Raw genomic sequence first — 24,728 nt, 5'->3', positions numbered from 1 at the left:
ATCATTTACTAGAAAAGGAAAAGAACTACAAAACTTCAAGGCTTAGATTAAAAATAAATACTTTTTTCTAGTAAAAACAACATTTTAAAGCCTCCAAAAGTGACTTAATCCTCAACATTTAGATTTTGTTGCAACCAAACGGAGACACAGAGAGTTCTGCGTATAAAACTATATTTAATGATTCATGAATAAGACTGTACATCATTGTGCCAAAGACAGAATGATACAGAAGTTGACACTCAATATCATTTTCAGTATGGTTAAAAGTAGAGGAAAGTAAAGCTCTGAGCTGAAATCTCAGAAAGTTGTATAAACCTCTTCAGTTTGGAGCAAATATCATAAATAATGTTGGAAAGAACCCAGAAAAAAAGCACTATACTGCTATCATGTCATTTTAAAATTCTCAGACATCTATTTGCAACTCACATGCTAACTTTTGACATACCAAAAAAAAAAAAAGAATTTAGAGTAAAAAGAAAACAAGGAAAAACATAGAAACTACTTTCTAGAGGCATCGTGTAGAGCTGTAAACATAGAACCATGAATAATGCTATGCTAGATCATACATTACACCAACCTGCACAACTTTTGGCCGAGTCAGGAAGCAGACGAGGCGCTAACAGCAGACCTCATTGGTGTTTAGTGTTCATCCTGTGGAACCTCAGCAAACCAGCATGTTGCTTTATGTAGATCTGGAATATTATCAGCTCCAACGGAATAAAAAAACAGTTCAGAAAGCGACCAGGCTGCCTTCCTAAGACTGCCGCGTGGCGTTCAGGGAACCCTGCTTGGTGCCATTCTTAACGGTTACTTGAGATGCTTGTGAGTGTCTACCCAGTTCTGTTGCCTCACTCAGCAGGCATCTTCTCTGTCCGTATAAAGTAATGACTGAATCCGGCGCTGAGGCTGACGGAGGTCATATTTCTGACAGGGTGACGTGAAACGAGTCGGCTGAGCTCTCCAAGGCGAGGATGAAGGTGTCCTCATTGGAGTAGTGCTGGATGATGTTGTTGTCCATGTTCACCAGGACCCTGTGGTTCATAAAAACAGGGAATGCTGTTAAAAACAGAAGAGACTAAAGAATACAGAGCCAGGGTTATAGCTAATACCTTACTTCCTGGTTATGCCATTATATATATATATATTGACTTTATCAAAATGTTTTACGCCGTTTTTGCCCAGCTTGGAATTAATTTAAAAACCTGACATAATATGGTAGCCATTTAGTTTTTAATCCTCACACAAAACAAGATATGTCCACATAAGTCCACATTTTTAGGACAAATTAGCAAAACGTAGCATGCTAACATGCATAGGTAATCATGTAGCGGCTGTTAGAAACACAGATGTAATGGTGTGCTACATTTGTATTCTGAAGTCAGAATTTCCAAGTCCCAAGTCACATAATCCAAGTAAAAACCCCATATGTTGAAATTCTGACTTGGAAAGCTGACATCCAATATGGCTGCCAAATAAATGGCAGTGATAGCTGCAGTAAAAACCTATTTATTTGCCCTTCCCTCACTTTGTATATTATAAAATCAGTATTATAATTTTTTCCATGACACACACATATCTCTAATGAACATGTTGCTACAATACATAAGCATGTAAGATACAGAGGAAGTCATTGCTACGGATTTGTGTTGCTAACTGTAGTTAGCACAACAATTAGCAAACTGCAGATTTTGGGATATCAAGCAATAGCTTTCATTTTGTTGATCAAATTACATCATTTAGCAAAAAGACAAGGAATAAAATAAGCAACTGTTACTTTTAATTTCAATTTGCCATTTATCCAAATGTGACTTAAAAAGTTACAACTTCAAGTTCTGAATGTTAGCATACGTAGACACGTTATCGTTTCTAGCACTTTAATAATAAAGACTGCTATGGTGTTCTGTTAGTTTGACTTCACTTTGTAAACACCAGTTTTCCTACAAATTAGAATAGAAATGTCCTAAATTATGTAGTTTCATTGAAATATTAGTAATACCCAGGGCATAAGCTTACGGATCCAACTTTCATCCTACACAACTACATTAATACTTTTGGATATTATGCTGCGATAGCCCTTTATTATGCTGTTACATCATGTTAATGCACCTTTATTGACCATTTTTAGCAACATTTTAGTTTGTTGCATACTTGAAATCACACTTTCATTGACATTCTCCACTACAATGGCAATCATTTGTTTGTATAAGCACAGCAATTATGTTTTCCTCAATGTTATATTAATTCTTTTGGTGGAAGAAAAGCAACCTTTCGAAACCTTAAGTGTATATTATTTTGCATTAGTATGCGTTTTGCTTTCAAAGCGAAAGCTGGGACTTCCCTGTGGTTATCCACATCATCAGTCGGACGTCTTGTGTCTGTGAGCTTTCTCACCCTTTTTTGCTTTTCTGATAAACTTTGGCGATCTTCTCAACAGGCAATGTGTATTTCTCAGAAATCTGTGAAGATAAAGTAAAAAAATTTTTAAAATGTGAAAAGTATTCCAGGTCCAGACGAAGCCTTCCACATTTCAACCATTGAACATCAGAAGGCCGATCACTCACCGCCTCCATCAGCGCGCCGAGGGTTGGGGCGTGCAGCATTAAGGCATCAAACACCTCATCACACTCCTTCCTCACATACAGCAGAACTAGAACAGCATGAGCAAAGCAAAGCATTTTAAAAATGGAATAAATTATAATAGATATTTGGAAACGAAAACAAGAATCTGACTGGGATTAAAAAAATTCACCTTTCCGTTCAGGCTCCACTCTGGACTTCTTGGGCTGCGGTGGGCAGATCTCTTCCTGACTTGACATGGTCTTCTTAGGCAGCCCTCTGATGGACACATGAACAGACAAACAGTCCAGAATGTTAACACTTGATTTGACAATCAATCATTTGGAACTCAGACAAATGTTTTTGTTTCCAAAGTCTCTCCTGTCGCGCCACGCTTCAGGACAACGCATCTTAACCGTCGGAACACAAACCCTCTGTGTCGTACTGAGCTGCAGCAGGCAGGACTTCTAACAGAACCAGAGATGCTCACCTCTCCACAAGAACCTCATCAGTGCTGACGGCAAACACCTGCAGGAAGCGTCAGAAAGAAGTGAGAAGGGCTCAGCCGGCCGGAGGCGGCGAGCGTCACGGCGGATGTGTCAGCAAGCCGACTGGATCCTCACCTGCCCCGCTCTCTGCAGGTTCCCGAAGTGGACATCAGGGATGAACAGGACCGGCTGGGAGTCCAGGTCCAGTATGCTTTTGAACAGCGTGCTTTCAGCCCTCCTGATGGGGGAGCTCGGCCCCAAGCTGCTGTTCTTTCCTAATTAAGAGAGAGAGAGACAGAGCTCAGCATCTGTTTTTAAGCAAACTCTTAAAGGGGCGGGAATGTGTTTTTTCAGACACATTGAACAAGTAACTGTTACCTTCAGTTGTTATAAAAATGCTATATGTATCAAAAATGACTTAAAACATTTTTGACTTTGTAATTTAACGCCTTGAAATTGGGTCTCTGTCTCTTTAAAAATTCTTGTTCGGTCTTTCTTAAACTCTGCCTTGAGGAAGTGGTCACATGGTCCCTCTATTCACCCTTAGATATTTTTACCAGCATTGCACTGAGAAGCGTCCAATGCTGAAGGATCATCAACTCATATTTAAGAGAAAAACACAGTTTCTTTCAGTAGAGAAGACGGTTTACGTTGCACATTTGTAACCCTTTAGCGATGCTGATCATAAAACCTGCCAGGTTCAGACCGTGGCGTCACATTCCTGTTTCTGTCTACAATGAGCTCAGCAGATTAGCAGTTCCAACAGGTGTTTGCTAATTGCTGCTGACTAGTCTGAAGGATCTGAGTGGAGGAATCCTGGGGAAGTGCTGCTCTGTGAGGCAGAAGCTCAGAGGAGGAGCTGCACCGCCTTCGAGACGCCGTTCAGCGTTTTGCACAGCTGAATGGTTGCCATGGAGATTAAAGGATTTCTCAAACATGCAGGAAAGAATCGAAGCATGTTTTTGATGAGGGGATAAAATTACAACATGACGTAAAGCTCAAAAAAGTCGGTTTTTAGGTAATACTGCCCCTTTAAAGTATAGTTCAAACATTTGCTTCCATAAAAGAAAATGTTTGCTAATATCATTTTACATCAAATTAGCTTAAGTTAGACATTTTAATGTGTAGAATGGACAAAACAACATGCATCACCTTTTATTCTCCTCCTTAGTTGCTTCTTCTCCTCATCGCGTAGCTTCCTCTCAGCTCCCTGCAGTGGGGGGACAGGGAGGAGGGGGGCAGAGGGGACACGGCAATTAAAAGAACCGATCCACCCGGGTCCAGTCAGCCACGCTGAGCAGACGGCTCCCGTTGCCTTTGACCTTCCCTCACCTTGTCACAGAAGACCTTGATCTGAGCGAAGGCCCTGTGGACGGGCCGGCTGCTGCAGCTGTTGTAGCTGTAGGTGTCGATCTGGATGATCAGAGGCATGCCCTTCACGCCCTTCTGAGACGAGAAGTCTGTGCTCAGACAGTTGACAGAGATAAAGACCTGGAGGACGGAAAGACAGAAGGAAAAAAAACTACGTCAGACCTTAAACCACGATCAGACCGTTGAGCTGCTGCTGATGGTGGACAGGTGAAGTGCAGTGACACTTGAAGTATCTTCTTGTAAAACTCCTCATAGTACAGGAAGAGTTCTGATAAATTAAAGAGAGATGATATTTTTTCCTGTTTTGGCTTCCCTTCATTGGCTTCATTGGTTAAATCCATGATCCTCCTTTTTACATGTAAAGCCCTTAATCACCTCCATCATACAATCAGAGATGTGATTGTATGTTCCTAGCAGAGCACTTTGTTCTCATACTGCCGGTTTATGCTGGTTCCTAGAGCTTCTAAAGGTAGAATGGGAGACGGATCCTTTAGTTCTCTGACTCCCAGTTTTAGTCCATGAGCCAGAGACCCGGTCTACTTTCACAACCGGGCTTAGAACCTTCCTTTTTTGATAAAGCTTATAGACGTATGCTGCTATAGACTGAAGGAAAGACTGACCACTTTTCCTCATTGTGCTACATTCTCCTACTACTCTCCAATTTTGCATATTTCAGCCTTTAACTTGACGTTTTCTCTGCGACATAATTCCAGTGGTGACTGTGCGGCCCGAGTCAGAACTGTGTTTATTTAAACTAGATCATCTGAAAAGATGATCTTGACACTTTCTGATGTTTATGATGGACATACCTGATTACTGTCACAACTGCTCCCGAGTAAACCCAGATCACTATCACAGCCTCTACTTTCAGGCCTAAACAACAGCTCTACAGATGTTCACAGCTGTTGTTTAAAAGCAGGTTACATTGATAGAAGGACGGAGAGATGAACATCTCTCACACTGGGGTGAAGGACACAAGACCCTGGTTGATAAGAAGTTTGTTTTAGGTAGACTTCTATTTTGAAAGTACTAACCCCTCTCTGTTAAGATCAACTTCCTGAAGGTAAGACTGATGAACTGCACAACCTAATGGCTTCACCTATTCGTCCACCTCAGGGACCCAAAGGAACCTCCCAAAACTGGAGCCAATTTGGTGATTTTGCAGCCCTCAGATGTTTACACCAGGAACGCATGTGACCTGTGTTCATGTTTTATAATACAACCACCAGTATGTGGCTTTTATTTGACTTCCCTATTTTGTCTGCAACACATCAGCTGATGATCTTCACTCGACTTTTTTCAGGAATGGATCAGAAACTGGAGCTCAATCTAGATCCTTCCAGTTATGCCCCCTGGTGCTTGTTCTGGGTATAGCAGCTCATCATGCAAACCCAGATGATTTGCTGGCCTTGATGCCTGTCAAAATACATTCAAATCAGATCGTTCCTTCTGGGCTCTTTCCTCAGGGAGTAACGCTTTTCCTCTGTAAGCCGAGTTAACATGGAAAGCAGTATGTAGACTGTTTTTCTTCTTCAAACGGTGCGTTTAAGTTTTAAGGAGGTTGTTTTTTTTTTAACCGTTCTTTATCGTGGTGAGATGACTGAGAACCGGTTCTCAATTCCCACGTTGTCAATGCCACCTCAGCAAAACGAGAAGCCCTGGTTCTGCAATCACCACAATGGCGGTCTCGCTCCCATCAAGAATGTACCAAAGACTCCTCTCTTCCAAGAATGCCTCATCTGACCAACCTTTACCACATCTGACTCACACCTGCAACTCCTTACATGTTGGCCTTAAAGCCTGCCAACATGTGCCATCACAGTCTTAGTCCTCCCTTAAGTACCGCTTCCCCACACTTGATCAGATAAAAACCACCTGGTTGACAATGCCATGGCACTTTGAGCTCTCTCGGTAAACACCTCTCTGTTTATAGTTGGTGTGCAGGTAAAAAGAAAAGGAAAGTGAGAAGAAATCCAGGGTCCGTGTCTGGACATGTTGGGGAGCCAGCAGGATGAGTGGGATGTGACAGGAGTTTCTTTCTTCCTCCCAAAGAAAGAAAGAAAGAAAGAAACATTCATCTGTTCCACCAGTGTAGGGGCTGTGTAGGCTGCTTGGGTCGCTCCCTCTTAATAAAGTTATTCTGCCAAGTACAGAGAAGGGGGGGTGGGGGGAAACACGTTTCCGTGACCGCTAGTCCATCACAGTTGTTCCCCGTGACTGCGCTAACAAAAAATCTAGTTCTTAACTGTAAAATAAAAACAGTAAAAAGGAAAAGGTGTCAGCAAGTCCTTCCTCTGCGAGCTCAATGTCAGATTAACAACCACGGCACGAGACGGTTTCAAGACGGCACAAAAAAACAGTGATAAGTTACAACGTTAACTATTTACAGTTAATGGCTTGCTTTATAAAATAATCTCTGGTGCAAACAGACATCATCATCATCTCTAAGCTACGTCGCAAACATTTAGCTGCCTTTTTGTAGAAAAAGCGGGAAACGATGGAGGGGAAAAAAAGTTTTTCATAAACTAGCTATTTATAATCTGGATTCTTATGAAATCAACGTGAGATGGTAAGTATTAAATTTGAATTTAAAAGGTAACGCAGCAGACGGCTAGGTGCTGTTATACAATCCACAGACCGCCTCCAATTTAAAAAATGTGAAGTTTTGACAGTCGCTAGGTGAGTGTTAACATAACCCCCAACATGTAAAGACTTCTGCAATGCCATTAGAGAAGCAGCTGTTGCTAACCATCATTAAGCCAACGTGGCTGCCGGTCTTCCAGAGTGAACGTTCCAGAACGTTCCCTGCAGCATTGTTTGGAGAAACTGCTAAAAACCCCAAGAAGTCATATTGGTATAAGATGAGGTCCCAGGGTAGCCAATCTGACAGCTACCATAAACTACATTATAGTGGTAGAGTTCATGAGTTTAGGATTTATCAGTCTTATGAATAAAATCTAAAAAAACAAAGTCAGTTTGAAAGATGAGGCAGATCCCTTATTACAGTCATATCATCCAGAAAGTTTACACATCACTGCACTTTTTCCATATTTTGTTACCTTTTGCTACATTATTCCAAATTGTATCTAATTAATTTCACTATTCAAAATTCTACACTCAGATGCCCTATTACGGTAAGGCAGAAAAAAAAAGGTTTTTGAGTGTTTTGCAAATTTATTAATAATAGAAAACCAAGACATAACATTTAGCCTTTGCTTAATAATTTGTTGATCCACCTAGGCAGCAATTGCAACCTCATGTTTCTTTGAGTGCGATGCCACACGCTTGGCACACCCACAGTCAGGCAGATTCCACCATTTTATTTTTCTTGCAGTTCTTAAGCTCCATCATGTTATTGGAGACCAAATCAAATTCCTGAGGCTGACTCCCACTACCGCCTCCAAACTGACCTGAAGAGAATCTGAAAACTGCGGCGGTCTGCGGTCCAGCAGCAGGTGCAGTCGTTACATGTGTGAGAACCTTGTTTTGGTTGGGGGGTTTTCTCAAGTCGTGAAGCAAGAACAGTCTGTTCACGTAAACTTCTAATGATTTTTAAAAAAATATTAAGGTCTTGTAATGTGTACACGGCTTACATCGGACTTAACGAAATAGAAGAGAGCGGTAAAGCGTGTGTGAAAGGTTGATTGTGAGGTGTGTGTGAGCTTCGACAGGTTTGATGACTGGAAAGAAAAATGTTCCACGAGAACCTAGAAAGTTTGTATTCTCTGGTCAAATTAGAGCAAAGCCACAAAACTGGCACATCAGCAGGATAATTACTATAATAGAATGGCTGAAAACAACAACAACAAAAATTAAAAAAAAAAAAAAAAGAAATCAAGGTCTAGTCAAAACCCAGATCTCAAATTGTGTCTGGATTTGAAAAGAGTTGTGAAGAACCAAATGTCTTCAAACTTCCACATGATGAAGCAATGTTGTAAATAAACTAGTTCCAAAAATTCAACAGCTAAGCAAACAACTAAAGAGAGAAATTACTGTTAGAATTGGGTTTTTAACTGATACCCTGCTGGCAGTTATAGAAACAAAGTTATATTTTCTTGATAAAAGCAGAGGGTTTTTTGTTTTTTTCTGACAGTCATCGACAAATAAATCGGTTGTTCTCTTGTGAGTCTGTGAGTGATTTAGTGTGCAGTGATGACAGAAGGTCACAGTGTCACTAAGTGAAATGGAACAGTTCACAGAGCCATTCAGACAAGCCCCACTTCTCATAAATCTCACATTTTGGGGAGGTGGAGGGAGGCGTAAAGAAAAAGCCTTAATTTCAAAGACTTCAAATAAAATCGACATGTTGGTTCAACTTCTAAAACTCAAACCACACCCTAAAAGAAAAAAGAACAATCACAGAGCGGCCCCGGCAGAGTACAGTGTAAACACTCCTCCACGCGGCTGTCTCACAAATTTAACTACATGGAGGAACATATTCTCATGGCTGATGCCAAATCGCATAAACCAAACACAAACACCTGTAGATTTTTCCGGTAAAACGGGATGGGCGGCTTGAGCAAACAGGTCGGCGGAGACGGATAACGGTTACGTGAGCTCCCACCGCGGCTCAGCGATCACTTTCCCACTGCGCCGCGTCAACAGCGTCGTGCCCCAACCTGCAGAGGTGAGGGCTGATTCCTCTGAAAGCCTAAAGTGCAAATGGGCCTCCTACGCAGCTCCGCCGATTCCCACCTCCACCGACCCGAGCCATTTGCAGTTCCTCCACCAGCGCCACATGAGCCGCTGCCAGCATCAATGGGGGTGTGTGTGTTTGTGTCCGACTGCAGGAGGGTTGCTGTGTTTGTGTGAGGGCGCTCAAATGCCCTCGTAAAAAGCAGAAAGTTGAAGAGGATGCAGTGAAGCGGCAGTTCGCCGCTCTGCCGGCCACAAAGCAAACACAAACATGCTGCTGGAAGACCCGCTAGCAATGAGGATGGAGCGGCTTGTTGCCAGGCAACGACAGACTGTGACAAATAAAATTTAAAAAAACAGATTCGTGCCAAATAATGATCCCAAAAATCTACATCAGAAATCAGCAATGTTTGTAAAGTGAAATCTGAAGATGAAGCAACTGCAGCAGATTTACACAGACAAGGTCTAGTCAAAACCCAGGGAAGGATGGGCATGGCAGGGCTGTGGAAAAACAAAGACAAATAATGTTGATCTAATGTGTTAAAAATTCGAAGACTTCATTTTGAGTAGAAAGATTAAAAACGCAAGCATACAGAAGTAGAAGCACTAAAGTCCTAGGATGTTATTTACTGATATAATAATAACATTTACTGGCAGTGGCACTGAGTAATAACACGGGTGAAATAAATGCTTTGAGCAACTGGAAATTAATTTTGCTCCAATTGCCACAGCAAAGTGTTTAGAAGATAAATAATAAGCTAAAAGATGTCAAAATGCATGTTTTAATTATTTAATATTATTCAAAAAATAAAGAATAAAAAAAAATACAAAGATGGGCGTGCTGTGGTGGCGTAGTGGTTAGCGCGACCCGCATTTGGAGGCCTTGAGTCCTCGACCCGGTCGTCGCGGGTTCGATTCCCGGACCCGGCGACTTTTGCCGCATGTCTTCCTCCTCTCCTTCCCCCTTTCCTGTCAGCCTACTTTAATATAAGGGACACTAGACCCACAAAAGACCCCCTGGAGGGGAGAAAAATAAATAAATACAAAGATGAAATCACAGAGCACTAACTCATTCCATCCTAACACAGTCGTCATGGTGAATTTCACAGCCTTCATCGCAATAAAGAAAGTGAGGCCACATCCAAAGCAACACACAGTGGCCACACCTGGAACACACCTGGAACACACCGCTTCAACGGTTCACACGACGGGAAAGTCAAAAGAAATCAGCCAAGATGTCAGGAAGAGAATTGATGAGCTGCACTAGTCTGATGCATCCTGGGAACAATTTACCGATGCTTGAAGGAGCCGCGTTCAAACATTACACGCCGCACAGGAAGGACACGGATTCTGTGTTCCAGAGATGAACGGGTTCTGGTCCAAAATGTGCAAATCTACCCCAAAACAAAAGTCAAAACTTTGTGTAACCTTCAGCATCCACAGTGAAACGTTTTCTGCAGCAGCACAGACAGAAAGGCCACTCAGCAACGAAGAAGCCATTACTCCAAAGAAACAGAAAAAATAAAAAACACATCGCAGTTTGTAAATTAACACAGGAAGGTTTGAGCCAAATCCATGTTATTCAACAGCAGTGCTAGAAAATACTGATTTTGAAGACATTAATAAATAAATCTCTGGCATACCCTTTTTTCATTATTGTGGCATTTAGCAAATATAAATAATTCTGGTAATTCTAACCGATTTAAAACAAGAGAAGTTTAGTCTAGTGAGGAAAAAAAACTGTGTGTGTGTGTTTGTGGGGGCGGGGTGTGTGTGTGTGTCTTGTTATTCAGGGTATCTAAACTTCTTGTTTCAGCTGTACCTCACAATGTTTTTTTTTTCAGCATTTTAAAAAATGCTGATAATTAAACTATCCTGTCTCAGATGGAACCACTTGAGCAATCATGTTCACCAAGCAGTAGAGGAACGCGGTACGGTGAACACATGAGGGGAGCGCTGCAGCGGAAACCTGCCGAAAACCCAGCAGAGCGCAGTGAAGGCGTGTGGCAAACAGTAAATATTTACAGTCTAACCTGCAAAGCCGCAATTACCAGTCTGCGTTTCTGTACAGCCGTTTAAAGCGTGACACTCGGACACCGAGTGCGAGAGGACGGGGTCACTGCTGCTGGCCGCAGACTGCCTGCAAATATGGCTTCTGTCTTCATCCAAGTGAAACTATTTATTTTATTTTATTTTATTTTTTTTGCTTTTACATGCTCAACAATAAGCTCAACGTGGAATAGTTTAATGAATGGAAGTGAAAATGGATCGGTAATTCATGCGAGATCTGACGGACGGACGTATTGGACTGCGTGTCGTCGCGGCAATCGGCCGGGTTCTGAAAACCTCAAATCCCAGCATGCCTCTGCTGCTGTCGGCTCTTTACCTTGGCTTCTTCGCTCACGTCCCAGGTGAAAGACACGGCGTTGTAGGCGATTTCCTCCACGTTCCCAATGGTGCTGAAGCTCTCCTTGTAGTCGGCTGGATGCAAAGACAGAAAACACCAGAGAACCGTTTCAGCCGGGGTGGAGCTCCGGGGCAGACGTCCATCTGTCATCATTTTTAATATTTCAATGCAATCTCAAAATTACAACGAGGGGAATATATCCTAAAATAACTTTAAAGTCGAAAAAGATTAGGATTTAAAACCTTATTTTTGGAATGTTGTATCCAAAAAACTGTACCGGACATTAGGGATGCAATAATGGACAAATTTGAGTCGATACCAATATACAATATTAATATTGCTGTTATGACCGATAACGGAGATATATATTGATACTTATATATATATATATATATATATATATAGATTTACACATGTACACAAACACAGAGAGATATAGTTACATTTAGATATCGATATATTTTCCTACCCTTTCAACACTGTAAAATCACCAACACACTGACACTGCTGCAGTTAAACACTCCACAGTCACATGACCAAACAAACACCAAATGACCAATCCCCGAAAACCAAACAGCAACAGGATGGGAATTAATATCAGTTGATGATATCAAACTTTTTTTTCTTTACTTACCAGACCAATACCAGCCATGTTAGCGACAGTGAATAGTTAAGGAGGAGAAAATCCTATTTTACAGCTCGTTTAAAGTTAAACTAATTAACTGGAATATTTCAAATAGTTTTGTGGGTCAATGGGAAGATTGAGTCATACAGCACTATAATGTCAACACTTCATTAAATCAATGAAACAATATGGTGGTGACATCATGGATTCAACTGTAGTATTTCCCGGATCCCTTTTTTATTTTTCAAAATTCCACACATCACAAACAAGTTGTTTCACCTGAAACTTTCAATTTCACCAGTTCAACAGACAAAATAATCCAAATATATCGGGACTTAATATTTTTGTACAGCTCGAAAGAATGAAGTTTATTAATCTATTTGAATAAACGAACCTTCTGACTTTCCTAAACTCTGCGGGTCGTTTAGCAGTCCGCCGAAACAATCTGCAGTGTTTATGAGTTCAACAACTTTTTTTCCTCTTATCTCCTTATCTTACACGTAAAGTCTCTGAGTAAATCAACATCTGATGCGCAAATATTTTCGCTTCTTAATCCAACTTCCAACTAAGAAAAAAAATAAATAAAAAAATCATCCCAGCACACCCCGGTCACGCATTCACTTCCACTCTCTTACCCACTGTGCAGCAAGTCCATGCCAGCAGCGTTAGTGGCGTGAACTTGCCCCACACAGAAACAGCCACTAGTGGATGACAGATCTGGTTCATTCCTGAGCTTTTGGGCCGCAGGTTGAGGCCTGCCTCTTGAATGATCATACAGGATATGGCCGCAATCCAGGCCTGCACTCATTTCTCCGTAACGTCTATGCAAATCGCAGCCCCACTGGCTGTCTGTTCACATGACTCCTGTGGGAATCGAACATCAACTGTTATTCAAATCTAATCCGGTTTTACAGCACAGCAGGTGGAGGGATTCTCTGTCAGGTGTGCCGCCTGCTCCCACCTTGTTTTTCTTGTAGAGTAGGGGGGGGAAGTTAGCAGTTCCTGAGAGTAACAGCTAATGCTAATTTGTGTAAAACAATAAAATAAAATTATATATACATACTGTATATATATATATATATATATATATATATATATATATATATATATATATATATATAAAAAATCCTCTTACCAATATCCAGTACCCTTTGCTTTGCAGTATGTTGTCTGGAATGCCAGTACTTCCAGTTCTTTAGCTGGTCGTCTCTGGACTTGTCTTCCCCAAACACCACCATGATCACACTCTGCGTGACGAGACACAGTCACGCAGCGTTACGAGGGCCGAGAGCGTCGAGCTCTTAGCCGGGACTCCGAGGATCCCTCACCTGCACCACGGTGTCCCGCTGCAGGTCGGAGCCTCTCAGAGAGGCGCGCCGCTCGCCACTGGACGCCGGGCCCCTGGGCTGACAGTGGGCCGACCTGTAGCCGCTGTCGGACAGAGACAAGGCGTAGAACTGGCCGCGGTTCAGGTAGGCCATGGGGCCCTCCCCTTGGCGCGGCCGCAGCGACATGTTGGCCTCCAGGCTGTAGGTGAAGCAGTCACTGCAAGACATCGAGTTGTCAAATCCTTAAACTGTCATGTCATAATATGCCCACAAGTTTTCATGCAAAGAACAGGTCAAGGTAGTGAACATGTGGAAAGGTTTTTACTAATAATTCAAATCATGTGGTTTGTATTCCATTCTAAGGCTGGAGCTGACGATTAGTTTAGCAATCAGTTACTCTATCAATTATTCTCACGATTAATCGGGAGAAAAAAAAAAAACAATCTGCAGATTGTTCATACTTATACAGTGTTAGAAAACCATCGATAGATGTAAATAAATAATTCAATTCCTTTTCTAAAAATGAGAAAATAAAGATTTTATTGCCTAAAATGCAACAACAGCATTCCGTTAGTGACGCCTGGGTCGTTTGTAGCAAAGGATGAAAATCTGCAGCTAAAACACTAAGATAAAGAGATAACTTCTAAAACATTATTACTAAGGCCTGCAACCAACTAGAAATTTAGTCATCTATTATTATATTAATTAATTTGATTTTAAAAATTGGCACACTCGGCAGATTTTTCATTTAGCCACTTAAGTCTTTTTCAGACAATATTAGAAATACATTAAAAAGACACAAATAAACAAATAATTTGATTCACTTTTTGAATCGAATTATTCAAAATTCGATTTTGAATTTTGAATACATGCAATAATGCAGCTTTTCTTTAATGAGTGCTTGATCATTTGTAGCAAAGGATGAACTTGCAGCTAAAAACATCTTTCTAACATCAACAAGTGAAAAGCTCAGGCCTGAACATCAATACAGTGAAGAGCTGATCTGGTGTTTATGATTTGGATGAACAGATTCATATTTTGACAGCAAAAGGTGGTTAATAGGAGAATTTATTTTAAACAGAATTTGAAGCTAAAGCTCCCACTTGAGGAGAACATTTTACTTTTTTTTTTTTTTACAGTGAAAGGGTTTTTTGTAGCTCTTAAATGTAGAATGCGAATATTTTTTGTACAATTTTAACTTAAATACTGCTCTGACTCTGCTGTTCTTTCAGCAAATTACCCTTTTTTTGAGTCTGTATTCTCCAGGTAACAATTAATCGATTACGATTATTTCATCACGATTAATCCTTTCATCCCCTCTCCACTCCCTGGCGGCGGCAGCATCATGCTGCAGCGGCACTTTTCTCCAGTGGAGACAGGGGAAGCTGGTCAGAACTGATTATTGGGGATGAAAACAGGAAATCACTGGAAATAAAGGAAAGGAAAAAAAAAAAACCTGTTGGATTCTCCGGGCGACTGGAGACCAACCAGTCAGAGCGAACAGAAAACCATTCTCATCTCTGAAAAAGAAATACGCAAAGTCGCTCACTAAAACTTTTATTTTACCACTATTTGAGATACGCCTGCAAATTTAGTTTCCCAATTTGTTTTTTTTATCTCTTTACCGACACTTCTAAAACTCTTCCAACAATGAAGGACGTGAACAGGCTTTCTATCCATTTGTTCCTCGAAAATAAATGGAATTCATTTCATTTGCCTTTGGGATTAATAACACATTTTTGAATTTGAATTTGAAAAGATAAAAACAGATCGCGGGTGATCCAGCGGTTCCCTCGGCTCTAGAACAAACACTGTTTGTAGATTTAAGAAGTCCAACCTGTTTAGGAAGCAAAGAATATTAGAAACCTTGTACTGGATGAGGTTTTCTTTCACGTCCTGAAACCAAACTGGAAATGATACTGACAGTAAATCAGTCAAAATAAGCAATTAATTAATTAATTCATCTCCTAATGAATTATAATTAGCTTGATCATTTCCATTGTGAGGATGAATATTTTCTGAAGGGCAATTTTGCTTGCAGAGACGCCATCATTCATTTTATTCATGGTTCCACTTGTGTTTTTAATTTACGTTTTATTTATTGTTTTTGGTTGTCGTGTTTCATTTTGGATATTTAAAATATATATCTTCCAGTTCCAGTGTTTAGTGTTCTTTACAAAATGAAAGTTTATTCATCTTTGAGAAACTAAACTTGCATTATTGTGTCGTTAATGTATTACTTGAAACGGTCTCAAAGACAATAATAATAATATTATCGTTTATCGCAATAATTTCTGGGGCATTTTACCACCCAGTAATTGTTGTCATGGTGACAGGCCTATCTGACAGGTTGATTCATTTAAGCCTTTAGTACCAGAAGGTTATGTGTGATCATAAAGTCTTACATTGGTAGTTGATGGAGGGACGCGTCGACTCGTGAAGATCGACTTCTGTGATAAATCTGTAACAAACAAAAAAAAAACAAGTGTGTTTTGAAAAAAAACGGAAAGTAGAGCAGAAGTCGGGGAACACGGAACTCGTATGCAGGAAGCGGCACCTGACCTCTTCCCCCAGCCGTTCCTCATACGTGCTGTCCGGAGGGCTGCTCTGCTCGTCCCTTTGGTACCCAGAGAGCGATAAGTCGTAGCAGCTCTGCTCGTAAAGCATCCTCAGCTGCTCTCTGGGTTCCCCCGGGTGGGAGCTTAAAACCGGAGTGGACGCCTGGCTCTCCGTTTTCACCAGGGCGAGAGGCGCACAGCCGCCGCCTCTGCCGTCTCCTCCTCTGGTATCCGAGGCAACGGCGGCAGCGGCACGCTTGGAGCCGTGGTGTTCCGCCGCGGAGCCGTTCAGGGAGAGGTTCACCGGCATGGATCTCAGGGCCTGGCTGTGGTGATCCAGGACGTCCGGGCCGCCGTAGGCGCTGGAGGGGTCCGGGGGCGGGACACCGCCGGACGAGCGCTTTCTCTCTCTAGGAACCTGAACGGATTTAAGGCAACGGAAAAGATAAGAACTAAAACCTGAAGTCATTACCAAGCCCCACACAGGACAGAAGGGGGGAAAAAAGATGTACGATGCATATCTAAAGCCATTCTTGTTAAAATGACAGATTATTGTGATATTAAAAAAAAAAAGTAAGAGATCATTTCTGACCTTTTTTCACTTCACTTTCACTTCTAGTCACCACACTGTTACCAACTCAGCGACATTTAGGCTACATTTAGCAACACTCCAGACAAAGACATAATAAAATTCGATAGCGGTCTAAATCGGAATCAGCAGGTCAGGCTTTTTAAAGATCGGTAAAGAAAACTGCAATCGGTGAAAACCCAATCAATTGTGTTGAGAATTAATCACCACACACACAGTAAATAGGAGTGAATACACACCTGCCACATTTAAAATACCTCTGATGACAACAAAAAAAAAAAAATCTGACTGTTCTAGTTCAATTTTAATGACAAATTAGAGGGACTGCATTGTCAAATACAAATTAGTCTGGAGAAAAGTGATAAATATACTACAGTGAAGTAAATCAGGCTTTGCGGTTGTTTGTTTTTCTTCGGCTGTAAAACCCCCTTTGGTTTGTTGTTTTTTTTTTATAAGTAATTGAGTTTCTGTGTGGATGAAAGGCCGAAAAGCATAAAAAAATGTATTTGTTTTTTGAAGATGTCTGTCTACATGTGGTCTATGCCCCAGAGTGTGAACATTTATGCAGACACGTTGTTTTAGTGTTTTATTTTGCTCTCAGGATTTCAGTTTGTTTTTCCTGTTGGTTCCTGCAGGTTATAGTTAACATTATAAAGAGAAAAGAAAATAAATAAATAATATACGTTTACCTAACAGTCATGTTTTTTGGACTGTGGGAAGAAGACTGTTAGGTAAATTGGTCTCTCTAAATTCTCCCTAGGTGTGAGTGTGTGTGTGCATGGTTGTGTGTCCTGTGTGTCTCTGTGCTGCCCTGCCAGACTGGCGACCTGTCCAGGGTGACCCCGCCTCTCGCCCGGAACGTTAGCTTGAGATAGGCACCAGCAGCCCTCCTGACCCCATTAGGGACAAGGGTGTTAAGAATATGGATGGATGGATGGAAATAATGTATGTATATACAGATCGAAAGGAATCATTTTGGTCACAACTGCTTTGAGATGCCAACCTGGCGTTTTAACAGGATGTGTCTAGATTTTTTATATTCCATACTCTTGCTAAATTAGAGTATGGATTTTTGGTACAATTTGTGTAACAAAAATCCATGACCTCCAAATAATAATAATAATAAAAGAGTCTCCACCATCTGAGGCTTGGGTCGCTGCTGTAGTTTAATAGTTTCAGTCATTATTTAACATTTGAGACATGAAACACTCCCGACGTCAAAATAAAACAGAGAGCACACAAGAATTTAAATGCAAACTCTGTAAACTGATCAGAATTTATGCGATCTGTAAAAGTTACCCATTACTTTACACATGCAAAGAGTGTAAGGTTAAATCGCTCAGGGATTTTCAAAATAAAACACGGGAAAAGTCCGGAAAGATGCAGTCACATAATATTGAAACAAGAATTCTGAAAGATTTATCTGTCAATGTTTGACATTCAGCCTTTCACCAACTTTAGACTTTAGAAGTGTTGTCCATGTGTAAGACAAGAGTGAACTCTTCTTTAGCGTTTAGATTTCTGGCACATTTATTCAGGAATCTAGCTAGTTGTGCAACTGAAGGAATCTCTGGAGCAAACAAGACATTTTTGATACTACACAAACGTCCATTAGTGGAGATCATGAATTCCCAGTAGATGGGATACTAAAGTAACTTCTCCTACTTGGATCTTGCAAAATCTTTGCACTCTCTCTGTGAAAAGTACATCTTTTTCATCCCTTAAATGTGAATTAATTATCAAAAATGCACCCAAGCCTCTGACCTTGTAGTAGTCATACAGCAGCCCCAGAGCTGCCACGCTGTCCTCATCTCCATTGATGCTCATCATGGCCTTGGTGGCGGCGATCAGCGGGTTTTCCAGGTAGTTCTTCCACGCCTCATCCTCCTTGCTGAACACTCTGCGGGGGGCCACCGACATTTCATTTGGCACCACCACCACCAGCCGTTTGCTGTCGAGGCGATGGGAAAGTGGGAAGAGACGGAGAGCGTTGGGTGTCAGATCAAAGTCAATCTGTCAACACGGGACAACAGTCTGTGGAGCCAGCAGCATTGCCTCAGGCTGTTTCTCACCAGACTTCTGTCTGTTTGGGTGAACAGGATTCATTTCAGATGGGCTAAGAACACAAACTATGAATGTAAATCATATATTTTGTCACACACACACACAATACTCAAAAGATAACCATAAAACATCTTCGTTTGAGAATATGCTATCGTTTAGAATCAGAAACAGCTGTAGCAACCAACACATCTAGTATGTTTATGTTGCGCTTCAACACCGCGGTCCCCCACATTAAGCCAGGTTCTAGTTGTGCTTAATTATCTAAATATTGATGGGGTTTTGTTAACCAGCGTGTAAAAAAAAAAAAAAAAAAAAAAAAAAAAAGAGAGAAGTAACATTAATGGCTTTGTCTTACCTATCCAGGTCCATGTTGCACTCTGTAGTAATTTCTTTGGACTGGCGCCAGAAACCGGCCTTTCGAGTTGGATCGGGTCACTCTGTTTGGGGCTCTTCAAACTTCGGCAGCCTGGGCCCCTGAGGCTGTCTCTGAGGAGGCTCTCGATGAAAACAGCCAACAGAAGAGTAGGTAATCTTACCAGCTACACCGTGGTCCAATGTCCATCTTACTACTGTCAAGTTAAAAAACCAACAACACCAACAAAACATCAAACTGACTTCATTAAGAAGAAACTTGGGTATAACTGGACAGGGTGTATATTTAGTTGCGAGGGATAAAGGTGTTCAATGCAGCACCTAAAGAGGCAGGACGAATGAGGAAAAGGGGGCGGCTTTGCTGATTGGTCAAACGACTCCACACAGGTGGTGCATTCTTGTTCCTATTGGTGGATTCACAGACGAGAGGGTGGACTTAAAAGGACCAGGGAAGCGATGTGGACTGCACGTTTATTATTTATGTGGCTCAGGGAAATAACTCAAAAAACAATAGAAACCAGCTGGTTTACAGGGAATACGTTTTAATTCTGGATTAATTCCCTCCGTTGAGGGATTTGTACTAATTTTATTTTTGTATAACTTTGGGTGTGTTGGTGCAAATAACATCAAATAGCATTGTTGCATTGTCTGCAGTATTTTTTATGCATTCTAAATATTCTTGTGTATACTGTATACACAAGAATATACACAATATATATATCCATGTCCCCATTAGGGACAACAATGAAACTGAAAAAGGGTGGATATATGAAAACTTTCATGTCTTTCGCTGCAAATTGAGATATAATTTCCATAAAAGAATAAAAGGTTCTGAAACCGTACTGTTACCGTAACATTGCATATATATTTACAAATTATACAGACAAGAGGGCAGAGGATGGTGAGGGGACCTGAGAAGATCCCTGGTCCCTAGGATCTGTTCCAGAGCCACTGCATGAACATGGCTCTGAACATTTATTTGAAACACTGCCGTCTACAGCTTTCTGCCACAAGCTGCGAAAATGCTAAACTGTTAGAGTTTATGTCCTTTTACTGTTCTTTCCGTTACCTTACTTGTTTTATATATTAGATTTGTCCTTTTATCTGCTTTTGTTTTCAATTGTCTATCTATTTTTATAAATCCCAGAGACTCTGTCTCGTTTTGTGGTATATTTCTGCTATTTCACGTGCAATGAAATGACAAGAAGAATTACTCGCTTTAAATGTCTTCATACAAATCTCAAACATGCTACTAGTGTAAACTGATAAGCCAATTCTTCAAATAACGTTGATCCTGTAAAGTGAGTTTTTAGGCTGTATCCTGACATCTAGTGGCGAGCATTTAATCTTACACGATTAGGTCGGACGTGTTTATATATATGAGCTGAGAAAATGTTGTTATTTTGTAAACTTTAATAACCTTTATATATATATATATATATATATATATATATATATATATATATATATATATATATATATATATATATATATATATATATATATATATATAAATTATTAATATTATTATTAATGTGTTGATAAAAAAAAATCACTATATCCATATCAGTACAAAACTAAAACCTGAAAACTCGATTTTCTTTCCAGCGCTTAGGAACGACCCTGAAGGCAGCACGGTAGACGGCTTGGGCATGCGCATTAGAGCATTTTGTATGCAAACCGTTCGAAATCGACGGATGGTTCAGAGGAAGCTGGCGTTTGTTAAATTTCATTTTTGTGGCTGTTGTGAATAATAATATTTTTGTGATTGGTAAGCCATTTACAGATGCTGTGTTTACGTAAGTTAACAACTGACATTTAGCATCTTCTGTACATTTCTACGTATTACTCCTGCTAGTATGAAATTGCAACCGGCTGATAAAATGTGTATGTTTGAGCTAGTTTAAAATGACATTAGGGTTTCATTCATGTCCATCTTGTGTATATTTACCAAAATGTGATATCCGTTTTCCACCGTCTCTGTCAGTGTTATCGTTTATAACTGCTTTTAACTCAACGCTTGCAATGAGCGGTTAAGCTACAATGCTAGCCTTACGTCACTCCGTCCACGGCACGTACTGTACAGGCTTAGAAATACTGCTGTGTTGTTTGGACTGCTGATAGTAAAATTATATACATTTATCGTTTCCCCTCTGAAGCAGGGCCACTAAAACTGACCCAGTTCCGGTAAATTTATAGACGTCTGCTGTTTAATTTTCTTTGGGGAAATTTCCAAGTTAATTGCTTTTTTGCTTGTGACCTAAAAAGAGTCAATTAACCCAGTTTTGAGAGATATTTCACACTTAATGTTGCTCTGAACATTTTAAAACACATCAACATCATTGGACGTTTTTTTTTTTGTTTTTTTTTTTTATGGATTTCCTGCTTTCATAGTTTGTTTTTTCACCACCTTCTCCATCCATCCTCCCTCACACACTGACATTTTCTGCCTCCTGTCTGATTCCTTCAGGTGTAACATCAGATATGGCCCGTGGGCACCAGAAGTTTCAGTCCCAGCAGAAAAATGCCAAAAAGCAGGCGGAAATAAAGAAGAGCAAAGGTCATGACCAGAAGGCAGCAGCCAAAGCTGCCTTGGTGTACACCTGCAGTGTATGCCGGGTATGTAAATTATATGCATCAATCTGGGCACAGGCTATGCTTTTGTGTTTAAATTGCTTTTAAAAAGAGAACAGGAGAGTCTCAGTTATTAAAAATGCACTCCCTGCTAAGCATTACCCAAACCATCGATGGTTTACAGAAGTGTTTGTACCCGCGTCATGTTGCATCACAAGCTGTATTGAATTGGGATTTCACACGACGGACAGTCGTCACACGGTAGTGCCAATTTTAAAAGTGGAAGAAATATGGTAAATGGTTTTGAAAAATCTGAAAAGTGTGGCTTGTATGTGTTCAGCCCACGTTCTTCTTCTTCTTCTTCTTTTGATTTTATTGACTGTTGGCAAACTAATTTAAGTGCATTACTGCCTCCACCAGACTGGAAGGTTGACTTGGAGAATAGACAGAAAGATGGAGAAGAAGAAAACAAGCAAAATTTCAAATGAAACATTTCAGCAGATTTTACTGTATCCTGCATCATCAGACGGAATTCCTCTCATCAGATCTGGTGCCTATGAATGTTCAATTTGGAAAGAATTAAGGCTGCGATAATTGACTATTTTACTTAGCGATTAATCTGTTCTGGCGATTGATTGATTGGGTACAAAAAATTGTCCAATTCTGCAGAGTTTTCATTAAATCCTTTTTATACAACATTAAAAAAGCAAACAAATAAATCAATTCTCTTTTTCAAATGAGTTGGGTTTTTTTTGTTTTTTTTTGCCTAAATGCAATAACATTTCATTTTAGCGTGTGCTTGATCATTTGTTGCAAAGCATGCAGCTAACAAAATAATCATAACATCTACAGGAAAAATTCAGTCCTTTCTGTCTGACAGAACATCCATACAGTGTGCAACTGCTCTGTTGCTTATTTTTGAACTAACCAATTAATAATTGGATAGCAAAAGGTGCATAGTAGCGGTTTGGTTTGGTTTGGTTTGGTTTTGTTTGGCTTTTTTTGTGTTACAGAATTTGAAGCTAAAACTCCCACTTGAGGAGGTTTAGGCAGAACATTTTTTACTGCCGATGGTTATTTGTTTCATGTCTAGAATGCAAAATGTATATATTTTTGTACAGTTTTGGTTTAATTACTGCTCTGAGCGTGTTGTTCTTTCAGCAACTAACCTTTTTTTGAGTCTGTATGCTATTAACGATTTATCAATTTCTAAATTAGTTGACTATTATTCCAATAATTGATTCATCGATGATTATTCGGACTAATCGTTTGAGCCCTAGAAAGAACCTTTAAACATCCTTCTTTATTTTAAAAAAATAAATAGCATGTATTTCTAGTCCAAAGCTTTAAATCAGCACCTAAAATGTGAAAATAATAATTGCCTGTTTTGAATTTTAATTTGAAGTGGAAACTGGGTAGACTGTGGTATTTCTTTCCTTATTGTGACAACAATCTAACCAAACAAAATAAAAGCATCACTCCAACAATGCTGAGTCATGTTGACGTTTTCAACTTGACTTCCTGCCTGTATGGTTTGATTATTCATTATATTATTTGGAAAAAATTAACATTTTTTTTTTCATTTCCTTGTTACTGTATGCATTTGACACAGTCCTCTTGTTTGTAGGAAGAATCTTTTCTGTACTTACAGTTGTTAACTTCTATTTTCATATTCCAATTTCTCTTCTTTTTTTCTATTTTTTTATCAGACACAAATGCCTGACCCTAAAACCTTCAAGCAGCACTTCGAAAGCAAACATCCAAAGTCTCCGATGCCCCCTGAGTTAGTCGGCGTGGAGGCGTAACACACCCACCTCCACTAATGAGACAGCTGAAGCTGATTCTGGACAGGCTCTGTCTCCACTTTGGACACAAAACATTGAGTGTTTCGGAAGAAATATCTGTTTCTCCAGCTGATTTGTCTGTCTTTGAGTGTTTTATGCAGAGATGGTATGTACCTACTGGTTCATCTCTATTTTCTTTTTTTTTTTCACCCCCAATGTTATTTATTTTTTTGCTTTGCCCTAACCTGCCAAAATTTGATCCAGGCCCATTACCGAAGGACAGAAGATGCACAACCGACTGGTACTCCCCCCTCGCCTCACTTCTAAAAAGTCTTGCATGTCGAATTGTAAACATTATTTAATCATTTCCAATGCTAACGTTACAAGAGCAGCTCGTCTGTGTGCTTTGTGACTACGGCACCGTCTCAGGTCTCCCATTGCTGCAGAGCAGGCTGTAAAGCAATGAGCCGGTGGTAGTGGCTCCGCTCGGTCAATCTGTCCTCCACGTTTCAATCCAGCGATTTCTGCAAAAATATTTGAGTTCATAATGTGTTTGGAAAGATAAATGTCAAAACGGTGGTTTGTTCCTTTTTACTTCCAAGCTGCACTGATATCGTTCCTGCCTGGAAAGATTCAACAGAGCCTAGCATGCTGGTTATTTTTGTCGATACGAAGAATATGTTGAAGACACTGCGCTACACGGGTACTGAAATTCCTCCATCTTCTCCTCAGATTTTCATGAATTGTACATAGTTTACTTCCTGTGAAAGGTAAATAGAGGAGAGTGAAAGCTTATTCACAGTAAACTCTATCCAGAGGAAAATCCTTTGACCTCATGAAGTATCTCTTACTTAAACTTAGTTTGAAGTGAGTATAGATGATGGTAATGGGCTACTCTAGTTCCCAGAGGTTACCATGGTAAAACATTTGTGACATACGTGTGCACAGCTGTAGCTTTGATAACAATGTAGTTTATCACTAGAGTTTTCCAGTGTAAACGACCTTAACAGTCAAATTTCTGACATTCTTAAGTGCAAGTCTTTGTTCTCCAATCACGGTTGAGGTAAAGTGTTCCGACTCTGAACCTGCATTAAAAGTCTGAATTGCATTACACTGTAAGTCAGCTTTGGTTATTTTTGTATAAACTTCCTATCATGACCAACTAACAGATGTAATTTATTGAAAGGAACAGTTTTTCCCAACAGGTTTGGACCTTCTGGTATTGAACCACTGAACATTGTATCACTGTGCTCTAAGTCTGGACTGACAACCAGCCATGTTTTTACTTTTGTAATAATCATATCTTGTCAGCGTAATGTAATGTTTAGTCTTTTAATAAAGGTATTTTATATCAGATCTTCAGTGTTTGTTTTTAGC

The 24,728-nt window shown here is 40.2% G+C and overlaps 2 protein-coding genes across 4 annotated transcripts; one reads left to right on the top strand and one right to left on the bottom strand.

Annotated features, from left to right (window-relative positions):
* Window positions 1-154: 154 nt before the first annotated feature.
* On the bottom strand, window positions 155-19,318 carry LOC116716935 (grainyhead-like protein 2 homolog). 2 transcript variants are annotated; one of them, XM_032557929.1, is made up of 15 exons: window positions 18,977-19,318; window positions 18,322-18,570; window positions 15,973-16,386; window positions 15,816-15,871; window positions 13,411-13,627; window positions 13,218-13,329; window positions 11,437-11,531; window positions 4,377-4,535; window positions 4,197-4,254; window positions 3,180-3,319; window positions 3,047-3,084; window positions 2,750-2,835; window positions 2,562-2,647; window positions 2,392-2,456; window positions 155-1,031 (listed from the first exon to the last, which is right to left on the bottom strand). In XM_032557929.1, exons 2-15 carry the CDS (start codon window positions 18,475-18,477, stop codon window positions 917-919), a joined length of 1,797 nt encoding a protein of 598 aa, XP_032413820.1. In that variant the 5' UTR covers window positions 18,478-18,570; window positions 18,977-19,318; the 3' UTR covers window positions 155-916. The 2 variants fall into 2 exon arrangements, with proteins under 2 accessions (XP_032413820.1, XP_032413819.1); XM_032557928.1 differs by having other exon boundaries at window positions 18,322-18,508.
* Window positions 19,319-20,642: 1,324 nt separating this feature from the next.
* LOC116717858 (zinc finger protein 706) lies at window positions 20,643-24,707 on the top strand. Of its 2 annotated transcripts, none has more exons than XM_032559500.1 (3): window positions 20,643-20,764; window positions 21,464-21,612; window positions 23,277-24,707. In XM_032559500.1, the coding sequence occupies exons 2-3, from the start codon at window positions 21,478-21,480 to the stop codon at window positions 23,370-23,372; spliced, it is 231 nt and encodes a 76-aa protein (XP_032415391.1). In that variant the 5' UTR covers window positions 20,643-20,764; window positions 21,464-21,477; the 3' UTR covers window positions 23,373-24,707. The 2 variants fall into 2 exon arrangements, with proteins under 2 accessions (XP_032415391.1, XP_032415390.1); XM_032559499.1 differs by having other exon boundaries at window positions 20,650-20,792.
* The last annotated feature ends 21 nt before the right edge of the window (window positions 24,708-24,728 follow it).

The sequence above is a fragment of the Xiphophorus hellerii genome, chromosome 3 (genome assembly GCF_003331165.1).
Source record: "Xiphophorus hellerii strain 12219 chromosome 3, Xiphophorus_hellerii-4.1, whole genome shotgun sequence".
NCBI lineage: Eukaryota > Metazoa > Chordata > Actinopteri > Cyprinodontiformes > Poeciliidae > Xiphophorus > Xiphophorus hellerii.
Note: the sequence above shows the minus strand (reverse complement) of the source record. Positions and strands in the feature narration are given on the sequence as shown.